Source organism: Semicossyphus pulcher, unplaced genomic scaffold (assembly GCF_022749685.1).
Source record: "Semicossyphus pulcher isolate SPU_LCO1_2020_fin unplaced genomic scaffold, fSemPul1.0.p SCAF_15, whole genome shotgun sequence".
In the NCBI taxonomy this organism is placed as follows: domain Eukaryota; kingdom Metazoa; phylum Chordata; class Actinopteri; order Labriformes; family Labridae; genus Semicossyphus; species Semicossyphus pulcher.
Window position 1 is genome coordinate 6,919,354 of NW_027211659.1, and position 17,720 is coordinate 6,937,073.

The window sequence follows — 17,720 nt, forward strand, 5'->3', positions numbered from 1 at the left end:
ATATAGAGCAAATTATATATCAAATATTTAAATCAGTCGGCCAGCGTAAGCTAAAAATGACAATATGGATCAATGTGTTCACCTTGCATCAATGACATTGAATTGAATCCAGTTTTGAGCTCCAGTTTTGAGCTCCAGTTATCCAGTCCTGAGTGATAAGTAGCTGAAGAAGAAGAAGCACAGTACATTACATTTGCAGACACAACATGTTACTGTGATCAAAACATTTCATGGGAGGTTTCGTCTTCCTCCGCAGTCAAAATTAAACAGTGCAGTGGCTTTTCGGTGGCGTCTTGGAGCCCGGGCGAAGCCTCAGGAAAAGCCCACATTCTGTGTGTGTGTGTGCTCAGGCGCCAACTCATCTGCAAAATGATCTAATGTGACATGACGTGATAGTGTAACTATTTAAGACAGTCTCTCAATGCCGGGTTTTAATCATCAATCAGTGAATTTGGACATGACAGGGAGATCAATTAGTCGCCTACTTAGATGCTAACTTACGTGTGGTCAATTATACTTAATTATTAATCTGTCAAAATCTGTAACTTCTCTGACGTTTAATGCTTAATGCTGTAATCAAAAACAATAAACGGTTTAATAAGACGACAGAAATTGAAGGAAAAGTTCCGTCTCTGCACTGTTAGGAAGCTTAAGGCAGTTATGAGAAGACCAAAAAACCTCAATTACTTTATCTCTGCCCCCTGAATACCCCGACTAAATGTCAAGATCATAGAGTCCCTCTGGGCTTAAAGGGGATGATATCAAAAGGCTTTTCTGTTGCTTTATGTTCCACTAAATAACACGGCTCTTTCTCATCATTGTCCTCGTCTGTGTTCACTGCGGCCTTTAAGTTCGCCTTCTATACCACGCCGCAGATAGCCACTGACCTCACCCTATTCCCAGAGTTCAAAGCAGTAGCCTGTGAGCCTCCATTGTACTGAATCACAAGGATGGTCATATCTGTGTGTAATACGGAATATCAAACGCAGCACGGACGATGCTCTGCTGCCGGCTGGAGAAAGACATACAGAAAGAAATATAAACTGAAGCATGAACGTTATTGTTTATGAAAAGCTGCCTTACTTTTGTTTGTTGGATGAAAGAATTGAATCTCATTGTTTTGTTCTTATATAACTTGTAGTATGAGGGTTGCCTGTTACACAAAAAGGGTAGGTATAATAAGATAAAGCCTCAGCCTACACCTCTTCCTGTTCATTTAAACCATCACTGTTTGTATTCATGTGTAACTCACATGTGTTTTTTTTTGGAGGAGGGGGGTTAATTCAGACAAATGTTAACTACTACTGTACTACTACAGAGATAATTGTAACACTGTTAAAATTATTGTGCTCTGAAGATAGTTTAGTTTTTTGCTTCTTTCTTGTATTAGTAAACTTTGTTTTGTTATCTTTTATAAGTTAAACTTCGTAGTGGAATGGGTTGCTTGAAAGTATATGTCATATAAAAAACGGAATGTTGAAAAAGAGCTATGTTAAAAAAAAAAAAAAAAAAAAGGAGCTATGTTTAAAAAAAGAAAAAAAAGGAGCTATGTTTAAAAAAAAGGGAAAAAAAGAGCCTAGTATTTTTGTTTCTTTTTTTCACTTAATTTACCGTAAAATTTGGTGTACAAGATGCACTTTTTAATACGTGGGCTGTGTCCTTTATACTGGTGCAACCAATATACCAGTATAAAATGCAGAGAGGGCTATTTTATTGTGTTACGGTGTTTTACCCAGACAATGTAATCTAGCTAAAGCTTCGTCACAGACATGCGTTGTCATGATCGCCAGTGCAGCCGCCATCAACGCTCACAACAATCAACGTCACCGTAGGCTGAGCTCGACTACCGCACCGGTAGCTAGCAGGATTGCAAACTTGACATGGTGGAAACAGATGGTAGGCTGTAATTTGTATGTGTTTTAAATAAGAATATATGAAATAGTGTTGACATAACTTGCATACATGTTTTTATTTTTTTCGCTCTGGGACACTCCCCAAAACAGACTGCGTCTTCTATTCCAGTGCGACTTATTACGGTAATCCCTCAGTGTCTTTTATTTGCAAATTATAGTGACCTTCTTTGAGTTATTTCGAAGAGGGGAAATTGTTAATACAGACAGAAATATACTAATATGTCTTAAAAGATAATTCCAAGTCAGTTGAAATTGTTGTGCACTTTAACAGCTGGTTTACCACTGAAATACTTCAGTTAATAGTTTTACAGTTAATAGTTTTGTACAGAGACTTGTCTATTAAAATTGTTGTGCACTATCACAATATTATCATAGAAAACCAGCTATGGTGCTCTTATCTTTGTTAAATGCTACAGTTGTAGTTGGACAGTTAACAGTGTTGTACAAAGATGATTGCAAGTCTGTTGAAATTGCTGTGCACTGTAACAGCGAGTTTACCACTGGAAAACCAGCTGTGGTGTTTTATCTCTTTGTAAAATACAGTAAATAGTTGGTTTAATGTGTACTGTACACTGAGTGAGCACTCAAAGAGCTGCATTCAACTGTACAATATCATTAAAGACATATCAAGAAGGAGAGCAAAATATGCAAATGAGAGCACTTACAGCCACCAACATCAAAGCCGCCACAATGAAGCAGGCCACAAATAGAACAAAAGCATTAGTCGCAATAAGACTTGGCCCGGGGGCTAAGTTAGGGCACAAACGGTTGTTGTTGATTCTTGTGGCGATAAGCTTGCTTTAGCATCACCACTGCCTATGTACATATACCAGTGGAGTGGATTTAATCGCACTAATTAGAATGCACTCAAGGCAAAATGCAACATCTACTGGAATAATCTGAGAGAAAAGATCTCCACTCCAATTTATTCTCCCCCCGCCCGGCCCCCGCTTGTGTTTCCGGGGGGTTGAGCAGAGGATCTGTTTTTGGTAAACGAGTGAGCGGCTGGTGTCTGGTGGTTGGGTGCATGTGTCACTTTGGACTGGTTGCCATTTCGAGGACGAGCTGCGGGGAGGCCAGTGGTGGGAGAGGATGTGTATGTGTGTGACAGAAAGAGAGAGAGAGAGGGGAAAAAAAAAAAAGAGCCAGACAGAGCAGATTAGAGCCTTAGCAACAATGACAGAGTGCTACAGACGGAGATTTAACCGTACCTGTGGGTGGCATCATGCCAGGGGACATGAGGCCGGGGACCGAGTGGGGCATGATGTGGGGGTTCTCGGGTGATGTCACGCTCTGGGTCCTCTTCGGGGGCCGGCCGGGTCTGGAGCTAAAACACCAAGAAGAGAAGGAGAAGAGGAGGAGGAAGTGGGTGAGAGATTGGCAGAAAGAGGAGGGGGCTGTGTGGGTGGAGGTGGTGGTGGCGGGGGGGTGTTAACATTTGGAGCACTCCAGAATGCAATTCCATTGCAAATAGCTAACATGGACTGTAAATAAATTTCTTTTCAAGGACAGTTGCTTTCTGCAGCTCAACATAATAGACTTCCATAACTAATTAGATTACACGGTGAATTCATTTCCTTTATTGAAGATCAACCACTTTTTGATGCATAATTCATAACCCGTACCTCGTTACCTGTTCCTCCGTATTAATATCCCCACACTATTTGAATTGCCTCGTTTGCATATGCTAAAATCCAGAGCGCGGCCCTCGGCCTGGAAATTACATGTTAACTTGTTATAATTATTGCAGTCAGGCCACTATTGATTTATGAGACTTTTAAAAACCAAATATGTGTAGTTCTGGTAATGAATGATATTTTAAGGTTCTTCAGGAAATTAAAAGGCAATGGCTGCCTTAGGAAATGTTCTGCTTGCTTGATTTAATGCATGCCTTAGCTGGAAGGTGGTGTGACAGAGTGATTCAGACCTGTTGGACGGTTCTGATGGGGGAGTTTTATTACACCAAACGAGGGGCACAGATCCAGCCGTGATAAATGACTGTGCCACCTCACTGTGGAGGAGAAAAAGGGCCTCTGAAGCAGATACACCCCTGACTTTCCACACATCTCACTCATTCGCTTATTAATACAGCTTCCAGTTGCAATCAATACCTACTTTGCTGGCTTATAGTTACAAACAAAAGCCTACGGGGTGAGAAAAATAAATGCAATGAGCTTATAATGAGGGGGCCACGATCTTATATAGGTGTGCTCTTTATGAACAAGGAGCAGGATGTCTCAGCAGAAGATGAATTATGGTGACTTGACACAGGTGACATATTGGCTTCATACATTATTTCTCGTACAATAGTCCATTTAGAAGCTTAAACAGGATACTAAGTTCTCTTTAATATGAACTGAGTTTAATCCATCTTTAAAACACCAAAGGGTTTCCGCTGCGTGCTGTAACTACGGGAGGAAACAGGAAAAACTATCGTAAATTATACGGCATGTTGGCAGAGATCGTGTCCTGTACCTTTAAGACGGGGTTCGAGGTTCATCTTTATTCTGTTTATGAGATTTGAAGAGGTTTGCTTCTACAGTGTTGTCACTTCCAAGTTTTGTCTGTGTAGTCTTTAGTTTTTCACAACAAATATTACTAAATAGGTCTTTAATATATGTGGAAGTAAGATACACGACTGTGGTTACAGGAATCGTCAAAATGTAACTTATTTTTTTATGTATTTATGATTTGTTGGATAATTTGTTGGTAGGCAAACTTATGTCTGAGTCCGATGAATTATAAAAAGGGGGTTTCAAATCACAAGTTTCCTAACAATGCATTATTGTATTGATTCTTTGGACAACAATACAATAGGTAAGGGATAATGTATAGTGGGTAGCGGGTAATGGAACCCCGACAGCAACCCGCTCACTATACATTATCCCACTTATTAAACGGCTATTTACGTAACAAATCAATCACTTGACACTAAATATTGATTTAGAAATTATTTTAGTAACTTAAAAATGATTATATTACTGTTTTAATTTTGTAGATCTCTCTGTTATACCCTTCAGTTTTTGCATCGTTTAACCTTTATTGCTTTCTCTCCGCTGTTTTCGTCTATTTTTTCCCTCTGCAAACAGACCGACGTCAAATTTAACTGACTTATTTCAGCGGATTGATATCATTAGAGTTAGTCCTACAGATTCTGCGATAAGAGCCGCATCCCTAGCAACGGTTTGTTCTTCATAGCAACGGTCTATTATAGAGAAATAGCAGACCTCGGAATGTCGTAATTAACCAATCAGAATCAAGTATTTAACACAGCCGTGTAATAATTGGTGACATTGTGAAGTCTGGCACAATATAATATGGATTCTATTTGATGCAATTCAGGTTCCTGCAATCTATATGAGATGATATCATGAGGCCGTTTGGTATGGTTACAATTCTATCAACTCACATAATACACGGAAATGAAGAAAAAAAAAACTTTTTAATGTAAAGAAATATATCGTATTGGTCCGCCGATATATCGGTCGACTTTTCTTAAAAGTATTATGCTGTTTCACTTTTTAAGACATAATTTTACAGTGTTGGATGTCCATTCTAAGTGTAGGTGAAGTTTCAAATCTGTAGGTAAAATTCTCAGCTAATTCTGAAGCTTGCTGTGAATGGCAAGTTTTTCTACACGCTGCACTTTGTGACGTCACAAAGTGCAGCATAAGCAGCCTTCGTAGAGCAGGCCAATCAGAAGAAAGTGGGCTTGTAGGGACAGGGTTTCTTAAAGAGACAGAGCTGACTGAGTCGTGTCAGGCAGAGGCTGTATGAGGGCCTGCACAGAGCACCAGTTTGAGAAAAAATAGTTTTTTTGAGTTTTTTTAAAACTGTAAATTATGCTAAGCTACTCCACAGGTATCACAGGGTGAAATATGAAGCTTGAAATTACCATGATACCCCCCCTTTAAAGATGATGACATGGATTGATATTTTTACATAGTATCAAAGATATTGAATCCTTCATTATTGGGTCTATAATCGATCCATATAGATGTAGTTACACTCCTGTATCAATGTGATTACTGACTAATAGGGTTAATAAAAAAGTTTACAAGCTACTTAGAACAAACAAAGGTTTCAAATTAAATGAGTCTAGTTTTTCAAACATTGATGGCTCATTCTGGATTTTATCACCCAGTACAGTATATGAGGCTGTTTGTGTTACAGTACATTTCACTACATTTCCCAAAGGCAGTATCCACAGAGTGATGCAGTGTTTGTGTTCAGACACCACACAGCCTTAGTAGTTGGATTTATTCAGCCGTGTCTTGTGAGGTTTATTTACCTCAGTCCTGCTAATAGAGTGCACTCGCTCTATCTGTCTCAATGTGCTGACTCTCTCATATACAGGCTCCCGAGGTTTTAGGGACTAAAAGCAGACCTTCACCCAACTGTGTCCCTTTGGAAGGGAAAACACAGAAGTGATAGAAAGAAGCAGCGAGAGGGAGGACGAGTGACAGAAAGTGAGAAGAGGGCAGTGAGAGAAAAAGAAAAGAGAGAGACGAGCAGAAAGAGAAACGAGTGCTCGCTCGACCTGGGAACGTCTGGAAATGTAATTCCTATTTCTATAGAAGCACCTCTTTGATCTTATGAGAGGGAGAGATCGCACACAGTTTTGCTGTCATCACTTTCACTTGTACTCGGGCTGAATTATTTATGAAAGACCTCAATAGAGGGTATGTGATGGGTAAAAGGCTTTTTACCAACAATACTAAAAGCAAAAAGGGCCTCAAATGGACAAAAAAAATGTCACATCAACCTTAGATCATGTCAAAGGATGTGAACCCAGGTACAAAGACCCAGTTAAGTTAAGGTAATGTTTAGATAGGCTGCTGGAGAACACGACTGTGTGTTTATAGGGATAGTATTTCGGCTTTACTCTCTGCACACTGTAACACTGGCCGGCCATGAAAGCAATACACCAACAGAACAGGAGCCATGAGCCGGGGAACCTCTGAAAAACAGGAAGGCCTTTCAGAGGTGTTGGAGGTTAGGTGTCTGAATTTAAAGAAACAGCACACACTCTTTTATAAAAGGTGTACTACGGTTGTTTTCCTCTTTTATTTAGTTTTAAAATTCATGTAGTTGAAGTGGAAGATTTCAGTTTTGTTTTCTTTTGGTGGCACCTCATGGTGATAAACTGGCGTAATTGCAGGAGTGCACTTCCTGCAGATCCAGACGTCCTCGCCCTCGCTGACGGCCGCTTTCCTTTTTAGACTGTTTGCCTTCATCTGAGCGTCGATTTGTATCTTTTTCTTTGGATTTTCACTTATTTTTGAAGTTGTATCTGTAGTCATCCATCTTTTCTTTGTTTGTTCAGCCTTAGTAGATTACTGGAGACCGGAAAAGCAGTCGCTTAGCTCCGCCTACCCTCTCTGGCAGACCAACCACTGCTGGCTGACGGAAAACGCGTCACTAACTAGGCTCAATCACCATTGTGTTACCTCATTCGGCGATAGATAGTGACTTAACAGACATTTATTTAAATAAAAATCTTCCACATTATATCTTTAACTGTAATATTTCTTAACTAGATGTGATTCAGTTCCTCGTGATGCTCCAGCTGCAGCATGCATGCTAACAAGACTGCAGATCTGCATTGGTCGGAGCCATCCAGGCTAACACACTGGGTCCAGAGAGGAGCTCAACCTGGCCTCAAACAAAAGAGCCAGGCTATTTATCAAGCAGCAGATGCTGATTCCCTAAATAGCCTGGCACAGAAAACTGCTCCAAACTAGGCCATTATTGCAAAAAAAAAAAGCACAACTGGATTTATGATTGGAATTTTAGGTTCTTCTCGGCTGTTGTCTTTTCTAATCTTTCTCGCCTTCTTTTCATTTTGAAATGTTTCCGAAAATAAGAGGCTCTGGGTTTAAAATTGGACTTATTTGGACAATATTATTCTTGTATTGGAGGTCAAACATGGAAGAGTTTTATTCCCTGCTTTGTTTATATTTATACTAAAGATACTCTGGGTTTTCATATCTCTGGCTTTAATTAAGGAAACAAAATCAGCCCCACCAGCTTTGGGCCGGGGCCACAAATATGTTACACATCTATTCTCTCTCTCTTCTTGTTTGGCTACCATGGTGAAAAGAAAATAGTGGTGAACTTTCCCTGAACCAGACTTCCTTTAATGGCCCGGCCGTGTGTTGACCCAGCAGAGTCGGCTGGAACATGATACTATCCAACACACTACGCTGCGCAGGCAATCAGATTACACGGGGCCCAACAATACACTCCACACGAGTCCAATTTCAGCGCTACAATGCAATAAAAGCACAATAATTAAATTCACGTTCTCACCCCGTTTACAGGAAGCCAACACGAGGTGATAGGTATAATAAGAGGTATAATATCGCATCAGATATCAGGACGCTTTTTGATCTCATTGCAAAATTCTGACATCTCCCTATCAGACTCTTTTCTGTCGACGGAAGCAGTGACTGAGATCTTATTACCCAGAACGCCGTTAATGCAGTGATTATGATCTGTTATAAATCAATTGAAACCACAAATGTAATGTTTAGCCCCAGCCAGCGCACTCCCTCAGTGGATTTAGTTACACACAGAAATCGTCTGCTCCTCCCATCTTCGGATATCTTTAGGAATTCAACCTGATTATGTCAATAGTGAGTCCAGTTTGCAGAGAGAGAGAGCGCAATATTGTTTCCTGGTGTTTATGATTGAGCCATTAACCTTTTATCTCCGTCTTTTGTTTGACGTTTCTAAAAGGTAAGGATGGAGATATTTATTCCATTTCCGCTCGGTCGGCCAAAACAAGCGAGTGAATCATTCCGTCTGGGGCTTGTGTAAACAAAAGGCCTCTCCAGGTCTCTGCCAATCAGACCTTATAAAATATTAACCCAATGTCATTGCCCTTTTAAAATCTCTCACCTAGAATTCCCTAATTGTTCCTTTTCTTTATCTCTCCACTGCAGAGAGTAAATAAATTAACAAAATAGCTTTTATCGCCCTGAGTAACCTTTTAACTGAAGGATTATCTGGGGTTTATTTTTCATTTCTCTCACAGCGATAGCGGAGCATGCCCCATTGATTGGTTTGCCGGGGTGGTGACCAGCCATGAAAACAAGGTCTTATTGATAAAACAAAGCAGCTTCTTACCTTCTAAGTGCCAGGTCAGGCAGAAATCCAGAGGCCTCAGACCATCAGGGGCCTGAATATGCTGACTTTCTGCTTTTTTTTATTATTATTTGGGTCAATCAAACAGTTTAACAATATGCGCGCAGCTCCCCTGAGAGGTTAACTGTGTTTGTTGAAAGACAGGGATAACATGGCCGAGGTGTATTACTACCAATTTAAATTCCCCACAGATCAGATAAGAGGGTTTGCTGAGGCGAAAGGATGAAATGTTTGACTTTAATTCTTTGAATTACTTATTTTTGAGACAAGCTCTGTTGTTTGTTTTCCATGCTTTGAAGAAAAAAGCAGCTGTGTGACTGACATGCAAGTTCTAGGATAACAATCAAACTCAAAGGCTTCAGAAATGAAAATAAATACTCATTGCTTCTGTGGATTTGCAGTACTAACATTTACGTCTCTTTAATTATTAGCTGATTTGAATGTGATATACGAGTTCTGCAGTTCCCAGCACAATAATGTTAGCAAACAGAAGCACAGATAACACAGATCCCCGCCCATGCAAAGTGACAGAGCAGGAACTAAGAAGTGATTTATTACTCATCTACATGTTTCTACTTTAGGGTGGTCTCTTTTTTAATACTTCCTTAATGGGGACATATTTTAGTTATGCAATCAATTTTCTCTTACTCTAACGTGTTTTTGATTCACGTTGGTAAAGTTTGTTTCATTTAAAAAATTGTATACATACATTTATTTCATTATTCTACCTCTCCTTCCTCCTGAAAAGTCGTTTTGCCATTCAAAGGTTACACCTTAGCCACGATTGGCTGACGGTATTTGGAGTGACAGTGCAGTGCGGCCACTCCGCCACATGGGGGAGGGGCTATGCGGTCAAAGTTGAACACATGAAAACATGGCTGCTCTAAGATCGGTTATTCAGCCTTATACGTACAAGCCAGGAGGTATCGGAATGGCTGAGATCTTAACAACTTGACTACAAGCTACAGCAAGAAGGCAGCCTGAGGTGAATTACGGTGAATGACGATTGGTCGATTTCAGCGAGAGCAAGGTCCTACGTAGAAACCTGCAGCTGTTCTGAACGGCCCATTTCAGAGGCGACCTTTTTCAACATGAAATTTTGGAAAAACACGGAATTATGCAGTTTTCACCTTTTTCACTGTGAACAATAAACACCCCAAAAAAACCCATGAAGAACATGAGAATATCCATTCAAAAAATATTGCTCCTTTAAATATCTGACATTAGTTAAAAACTATTCGGCAAATATTTCATAAGTGAAACTGAATATTTAGATTTATTTCTAAAGAGAAAAGGCTTTTATTTTGGTGATTTAACACCTAAATGTGCAGATGTGCTTTTATGTATCTCTTATTCGTTGGTCTGCATTAAAAAACAAGTAAATCAGGGATGTCAACTTGTGTTGGAGAATAAAAAATAAGAAAATAACAGACATTTTTACGCCTTTTCTGAAATTTTATAGATCAAACAATTAGTAATTATTATTAAAAAATAAGTTGTGGGGCTGTTTTAGCTCAGCGGGTAGAGCAGGCGCCTCGACGCAGCCTTTGCTGCATGTCATTCCCCTCCTCTCTCCTCCCAATACTTCCTCTCTCCTCAGCTGTCCCGTCAATGAAGGTGAAAAAAAGTCCAAAACATAATCTTAAAAATAAATTGTCTATTTAATGTCTAATGAAAATACTTATTACACAACAGAAACATGAAATAAACGCCACAGTAATTTGACAAAACAAACCCTGTGAGAATGACAGGTATATCTGTTGCCTTCAACCAAACGGGGGGAAAAAAAGATGATTTATATTTCCTGCTGACCTTGGCAGTCTATTGGTTGTGATGATCATAATCTCGGAGTCACAGTGTGATACATGGGAATGTATTCACTCATCCATCTTTTTCATGCAACCATCTATCCTCACCCTCATCTTGTATCTGTATTTGCATTGAACCTATTCTTGGATTATCTCAATCAGCTTCCCCTTGCACCTGTCAAACACCGCCTCGCACAGGTAGCCACACGGCGCTTATCTGATCTAGATAGCTGGATTACAGCGAGTTTGTGAGTGCGGGGAGAGAGAGGGGGGAAAAAACACACACTTTTATTTATTAGGGGTAGGAACAGCTGCATCCGCCTGCAAACTGTGAACCTTTGTTACGGAACAATATATCACAGATCAAATGGTGTGAAATCAAAGGCGGGAGAGAGTTAGCATCAATCCCACTAAAACCCCTTTTAAAGTGCTGTCTGTGCTCTGATCCCTGTGTGGACTAATGTGCAGGGTTGAGATCAGTAGTAGTTGGGAGAGTGGGTGCCTTCCTGGTGCCTTTGTCTGGGCTCAGGCCTGATTAGAACCATGCTGGGTGAGACCATCACAGAGACGGACGTGGAGCCAGTCACTGTCCTCAAGCCGGGGAGTCATGACACCAAGAGCCGGGCTTGCAGGAGGAGAGCAGCGCTGCAGCGCGGCTACAAAGAGCTAACTCGTGTAATCACATCCTATTAGAGCTGTTTGAAGGCGCTCAGCTGTGAAATAGTATCTAAAAAAGATCTGAAACACGATAAATTGCTGATTATTCCCATGCATCATTAATGTTAAAAGCTGATTTCATAATTGTGTTTCACATAACTACAGAGTCCAAGATTGTTTAGTATCACATCAACAGCCTGTGATAATGAGTAAGCAGACTTCCTACATCACGGGAACTGATGAGGAACGCCTAATTGGTTGACTTTTCCATGCCTAATGGATGATTCTCTTAATTAAAAAGATACTGTACCAAATGTTAGAAATCAGATAGCGCTTAAAGTAAATGCAGTTAATCAAATGTATGAGAACGAGCAGTTCCAGGAAAGCCTAAATGAGATTGGTAGATATGATTTTGCTCCAATATTTATTAATTGCAAGTGCCTTTGGTTAGCAAAACAGAACAGGTCTTATCTTCAAACTGCGAGGAAATTTCATCTAACCGCTCGCACTGATCTCTCTTTTTCATGAACTGCGATGCATATGAAACAAGTCTTCAAAACAAGGCTTTAAAAACTTACCCAGTCAGGGTGCCTTTGAGGATATTTAATTAAAATCTAATCCTGCATTCATTAAGGCTCACATAAATTAAGCTGTCATTCATAAGATTTATGGATTCTCATTTGCATATTGCATACAATTCATCAATTACTCAAGTATGAAAGGAGCGCATTTCCCTTGGAGCTGCCTGCTAGCCTGCCAACATTTGAAATGAGAGAAAGAGCACGACTGTCAGGCATTCACTGCAAACTTTTCCGCACAATGTCTGTGCGCTGATTAATCTCATTTTCTAGGCATCCCTTACAAGATTGTACACAGTCCAGCTGCACTTTTCAATTATTTCTCCTGTCCTCTCAACTAACTCTGAAAGCAGGACGGGCTAAATGTGGACTGGGGGCTACTTTAGTCTTTATGTATATAACATGTCTTTTTGCCAGGGTAATCATAAATTAGAGAGAGGGGTTTTAGAGATCCTAATGGAAGGGAAATGTAGTAATTTTATTGCAAATCCCATCAGGCAAATATTCTGCATGCTATAATAGCATATTTCCTGTCACATTTAGAGAGGAATACATCCAGCAGGCATTCTGACAGAGGGAGAAAGAGCGAGATAAAGATAGAGGGGGAGGGTTGGAGGGGGAAAAGAGAGAGAGGGAGACTTGCAGGGAGAAAACAAAAGAGAGAGAGGGGGAGAATCTTAGTGCTAAACACATAAAAACTCCCTTTTTGGACGTGAGGCTATGGGAAACACAGTATGGAGTAAGTGCTTAAAGCAAGCGGAGCGTGAACGCATCTAAGATAAAAGGTCAGGCAAAAACAAACAGACCACTCGCGAGGACGAATGGAATTAATTGACTCATTAATATGCATGGCTAATAAAGCTCAAAATCCTAAAACAAAAATCATTGTCAACCATTCCCTTTTAATGGCTCTTATTTTCAGCTTGAGAAGAGCTAGTCTACAGGGTGTATCAATCTTAGGAGGGGTGGAGTTCCTCCTGCAAACAGGCTCGGGGTAACCTCGGTGTTGTCTGCTCATGTCCTCCCCAGCAGACAAAGGCAGAGTTGTTCTGGTGGAGGGATTAATTGAGAATTAATCCCAGTTTCTGGCAGTGGAACAGACCGGCAGTTAGAAGTGAAAGTCATCCTGAAGGGTAGTTAATTGGTTCCCCATAGCAAAAAGCTTTGGAGAACAGAAATCAAGCTGCATTTTCATTAATCCTCCCCATTGTTTTGTGAAATTGTTGTGGAGAGTGACTTCAGATGGAGTCAATAGTTAAGGCTTTTAATTTGCTTTTAATTCTGCCAGTGGGGTGACAATTAACAAACCCCAAAGAACAATAGCTGCGAAAATTATGCGTTCGATTGACTCTAAACGACTCTGAAATCAAAAACCGATAAGCAATTAATACACTGTACTCTACAAATGGTAAGTACCTCCAACATGCTTGATGCGCTCCATCTCGTTCTGCCTCTCCCTCCAGCCCTCTCTCTCTCTCTCTCTCTCTCTCTCTCCCCCTCTATCACTCCCTCACCACTCAAGCTTTTGAACTTTGGGAATAGCACCACCGGATTGTCGGATGTGATTAATTTCAGGTCTAAATGGACACAACAGACAGAAAGGGGTGATGTAATCATAACACGAGGAGACACAGTGACTAACGGCAGAGGTGGAGGAGGAAGAAAAAAAAGCAGAGGGAAGGAGCAGAAGAGGCTCACAAACACGCCGAGTTCAAGCTAAACAGGAAGACGGCGGTGATTAGCATTAATTGCACTGAGGATTGGAATCCTGTGTGAAACATTAAACAAAAATTATCTACTGTTTATCCACTTTTTTTCCCCTGCTTTTCTTTTTTTCAATAATTAATGAAAAGTAAATACTTGGAGGAGTCCAAAAATGATCTAGGGAGGAAAAGAAATGTTTACATAATCAGGAGAAATGTTCTCTCTCTCTCTGTATACATGGAAAGGTTAGGGCTGGAGCCTGTTTCTCACTGTTTCCCCATCACAAGTAACAGTGTCTGTTCCCCCGAGTGCAGGCTGCTGGGAGAGTGTTTGCATATTTAGATACAAGCAGCCCTGTTTATGCAGCTCCACTCTCTGCTGCTCGAGTTCACTCCAACGCAAGCCCTGATCAATTTGGCCAGCTGTGCTTTAAATGCTGTTTACAACAATAACATCGCGGCTAACAGAGCAGAGCCTAGCGTGAGAGAGAGAGAGAGACAGAGAGAGAGAGAGAACTTCAGAGGGAGCCCCCAGCCTGCGCATTCCCAGACGAGCATTTGTACTGAGTTAAAGACGAATCAAAGTCCGACTCCTCTGCGAGACACGGAAGAATTGGATTCCGTCTGTGCTCGTCTCTCTGATCCTCCCGGAAGAATCCCTCACTACAAGCAAAGACAGGAAATAACAGGAACTCAAACTGGAGTCCCACCCTGAAGTGGGCCAAATTGAAGGTGGCACGTACCAGTTACAAGCTTTATTTCCTGACGAGTGACTGGCATGGAGAGCAAAACATAACGTCAGGGGAAGTGAAATTCCCACGTACGTAGAAAGTGCTTTCGACAGGCTGCAGAGAGTTTCACAAATAACTCTGTTTGGGGCGAGACGCTGCGTTCCTTTAAACGTCTTTTAAGAGCTTTATAAGAGATAGAGAAAAAAAACTCCATTTAAGCCTCGCAGCAGAGCAAATAGGCCTGCTCAGCAGATAGCAGAGAAGCTGCTGGTGTCCTCTCGCTTGATGATATAATTCTTAATGTACAGCCTGACTAGACATAAATCTTACCCGAGCGTCACCTCACCTGAATCCTCTCTTCTCTCTCTCTCCAATGATGAATTGTTTGCTACATCTCGCAGACTAAAACCCTTCAACCTCTTCAAACCCGGGTTTCTAATAACGCGTAGGTGTTGGGGAGAGGTGACAGCATGATGAATATCACAACAGACAGCTCCAATATGGGACAATTTTACCAGATCGATATCTCACTGCAATATCAGAGAAAAGGAGCTGATATTAGTCTACACAGTGTATTACAGATGGGGTACATTTCTTCTCCCTGCACTCCCAGTGAACCTAGGCTATATTTCATCCGTGTCGCCGATGGTTTACACACTCACAAATGCTCTGGAAACTAATCATAGCGTGGTAGCCACGAACAGATGCATCTGCTTAAAATGCTCCGTATGTGTGACGCGCCCGTAACCCCCTTGTTCGACGCGGCGACGGACTTGCAAATAAACTGTGAATCACATTAGAGGATGTTACAGACCGTTATATGTGGTGAGAACAAATGTTTTGTCACGTTCTAATGGAGAGATCACAGGTCTCATGTGGGAGGAGGAGCTTTGTGAGAAAAGATGAGGGCGAAAAGGGGTTATCACGTTTGGAAAAAGAATTATTGAAACTACATAATGAGGCTGAAAACAGTTAAAGTGCATTTGTGTAAAAGGCTGAAACAAAGGTAATAATTAAGGGTGTGAATCTTTCAATATCTCACAGTTCGATTCGATTCACAATCAATGCTGTATTTGTTACAAAGAGGTGCTTATGTCAGGATTCACTCCAGTCTGCTGTGTGCTAAGAAAACTGCACTGGCAAATTATTATATGACATTAAAGTAAAATGTGTTCAAGATGCTGCAGCTTTTATGTTTGACACAATGAGGTGAATACACAGATGTAAACCGCAGACTAAAGGCAATGTATTTTTGATTAACTTGCTGAAGTAAAACATTATTTTGTACTCGACTTCAACTGTAACATGTTAAGAAAAACAAGTTCAAGTTTTGCAAAATAAGAAATACCTGAACTCAAATAAGGCTAGCTACCTCTGTATTTCTCACAATCTTGCCATTTAAAATAATATCTTCACACAAATAACACTGTAAAACTCCGTTTTCGTGCGTCATGCCGCGTTTGAGACTCAAGCTGCCAGGCGTACGAGATGTAGTGAGCGGTGAACGTCACCAATGACTGGGCGGCTCGAGAGGTCCGCGCATCGCAGGTAAAAAGCTATTTTGCGGGCATCGGTCAAGGCTTTTCCCCCGTACATTACCGACGACGCCGAGAGCTAGCTGACGTTAGCGGCGCGACTGACTAGCCAGGACCGACACACTCGCTGCTGGACAACGGAAGCCGGAAAGGGTTCACGGCTAGAAATTAAGAATTGCGATTGTGACATGAATCGATTTTTTTCAGTGCCCCTAGTAAAAAGGCAGGATGATTCATCTGGATGTCTGTAATAATAATTGTTAGGGATGCACGATATTGGATTTTTTGCCGATATCCGATATGCCGATATTTTCAAACCATTTTTGCCGATTTCGATACCGATATATTAGGCACGTGTTTTTTTCCACGTAACTGCAGAGAACATCGAGTCTCCCCTGTGGTGGAATTGATATCATGCCTTCTCTTAGTGTAGTGGCCCACTGGCAGATGCAGGAATAACATAATACAGTGCTTTTTAAAATGTTCACTGGGCAAGATAAGAAAAGTACTTATTTATTTTTATATGCCATATTTATTTGTATGTAACATTTTCTTTTCTTAGGGAATTATACAGCATTTAGGCAGAATTAAAGCGTTGTTTTATCGGCGGAAAATATCGGCAGAAAATATCCGATAATCCAACACCGGTAATTTTCAAGCCCAAATCTGCCGACACCGATATCGTGCTGATAATATCGTGCCTCCATAGTAAGTGTAGATGATTTGTGGGTTTAAAATCAAAGATATCACCTCCGATACACCAAAATCATAAAAGGTCCAAAATTTGAAAAGGACCTGAAAAAGAAAAAGCTGTCAAAAACAAAGGAATGGACGGTAAAAAATTATCTACAAATTTGCTACAAATGCTGAAATACTGATTTATGTGTTTGGTTTGTTAACTTTTCTGCTTAAAGCATCTTTAAATAGTTTTTAAAAAGCTCCATATAAGCAGTGTTTTCTAATCAAAAGGTGCATAAATGTCTGTGCGTCATTAGAGGTCTGAGTTTAATTTGCAGTAAATTACGGTTCAGGGGATTCATCACAGTACAAACATTTGTTGAGCCGTAGATGAATAAATCAATCACACACACTCTCTGACAAATTAACTGACACGATTCTCTTTGTCGAGCTCCGTGCCGAACAGCGTGGTCAAGTAACGTGTGCCTGCAGAAATAGGATGAGACACCTTTTACTTCCCTGGGAGACGGATGCATACAGGGAGAGAGAGAGAGGGAGGGAGAGAGAGAGGGAGGAGGAATGACAGAGAGACAGAAGGAGAGAGTGCAGACGCTGCTAACGCTTAATATCTTCCCTCTCCAGGGGGCCGCGGCTGAGGGCCCCTCTGCTGTCAGCTGCAATAGGACCAGCCTTTTTGTGAGTGCCCGAGCTTCCTTAAGGGCTATTAATGGAACACAGATTCCCTTGTGCGGAGAACTTGTCAGTGTTTCATTAGAGACTGATAAACATATAATACATAAGTGTCAAACAGTGTGTGTGCAGACGGCGGGAGGGGAGCAGGATTTTGGGATAGCCGCACAACAGTCATTCCCATGCTCTGCGCTGACAGTATTAATGATTGCACAAAGAGGGAGGAGTGCGGGGGGACGCAGGGCGACCTGTGGAGCATGCTGCTGGCATCACAGAGA

At 41.0% G+C, this 17,720-nt stretch overlaps 1 protein-coding gene across 8 annotated transcripts in view; it reads right to left on the minus strand.

The window, feature by feature from the left end:
• Positions 1 to 17,720, minus strand: part of dachd (dachshund d) — a 116,199-nt gene that overhangs the window by 55,110 nt on the left and 43,369 nt on the right. For 4 of the 8 annotated variants that reach the window (XM_069663005.1, XM_069663003.1, XM_069663002.1 and 1 more), the window contains exons 2-3: positions 3,125 to 3,240; positions 83 to 163 (exon numbers count right to left, since the gene is read on the minus strand). In XM_069663005.1, coding sequence (XP_069519106.1) covers positions 83 to 163; positions 3,125 to 3,240 — 197 coding nt within the window. The remainder of the gene's footprint in view (positions 1 to 82; positions 164 to 3,124; positions 3,241 to 17,720) is intronic. The other 4 variants (XM_069663009.1, XM_069663007.1, XM_069663008.1 and 1 more) reach the window with 1 other exon arrangement.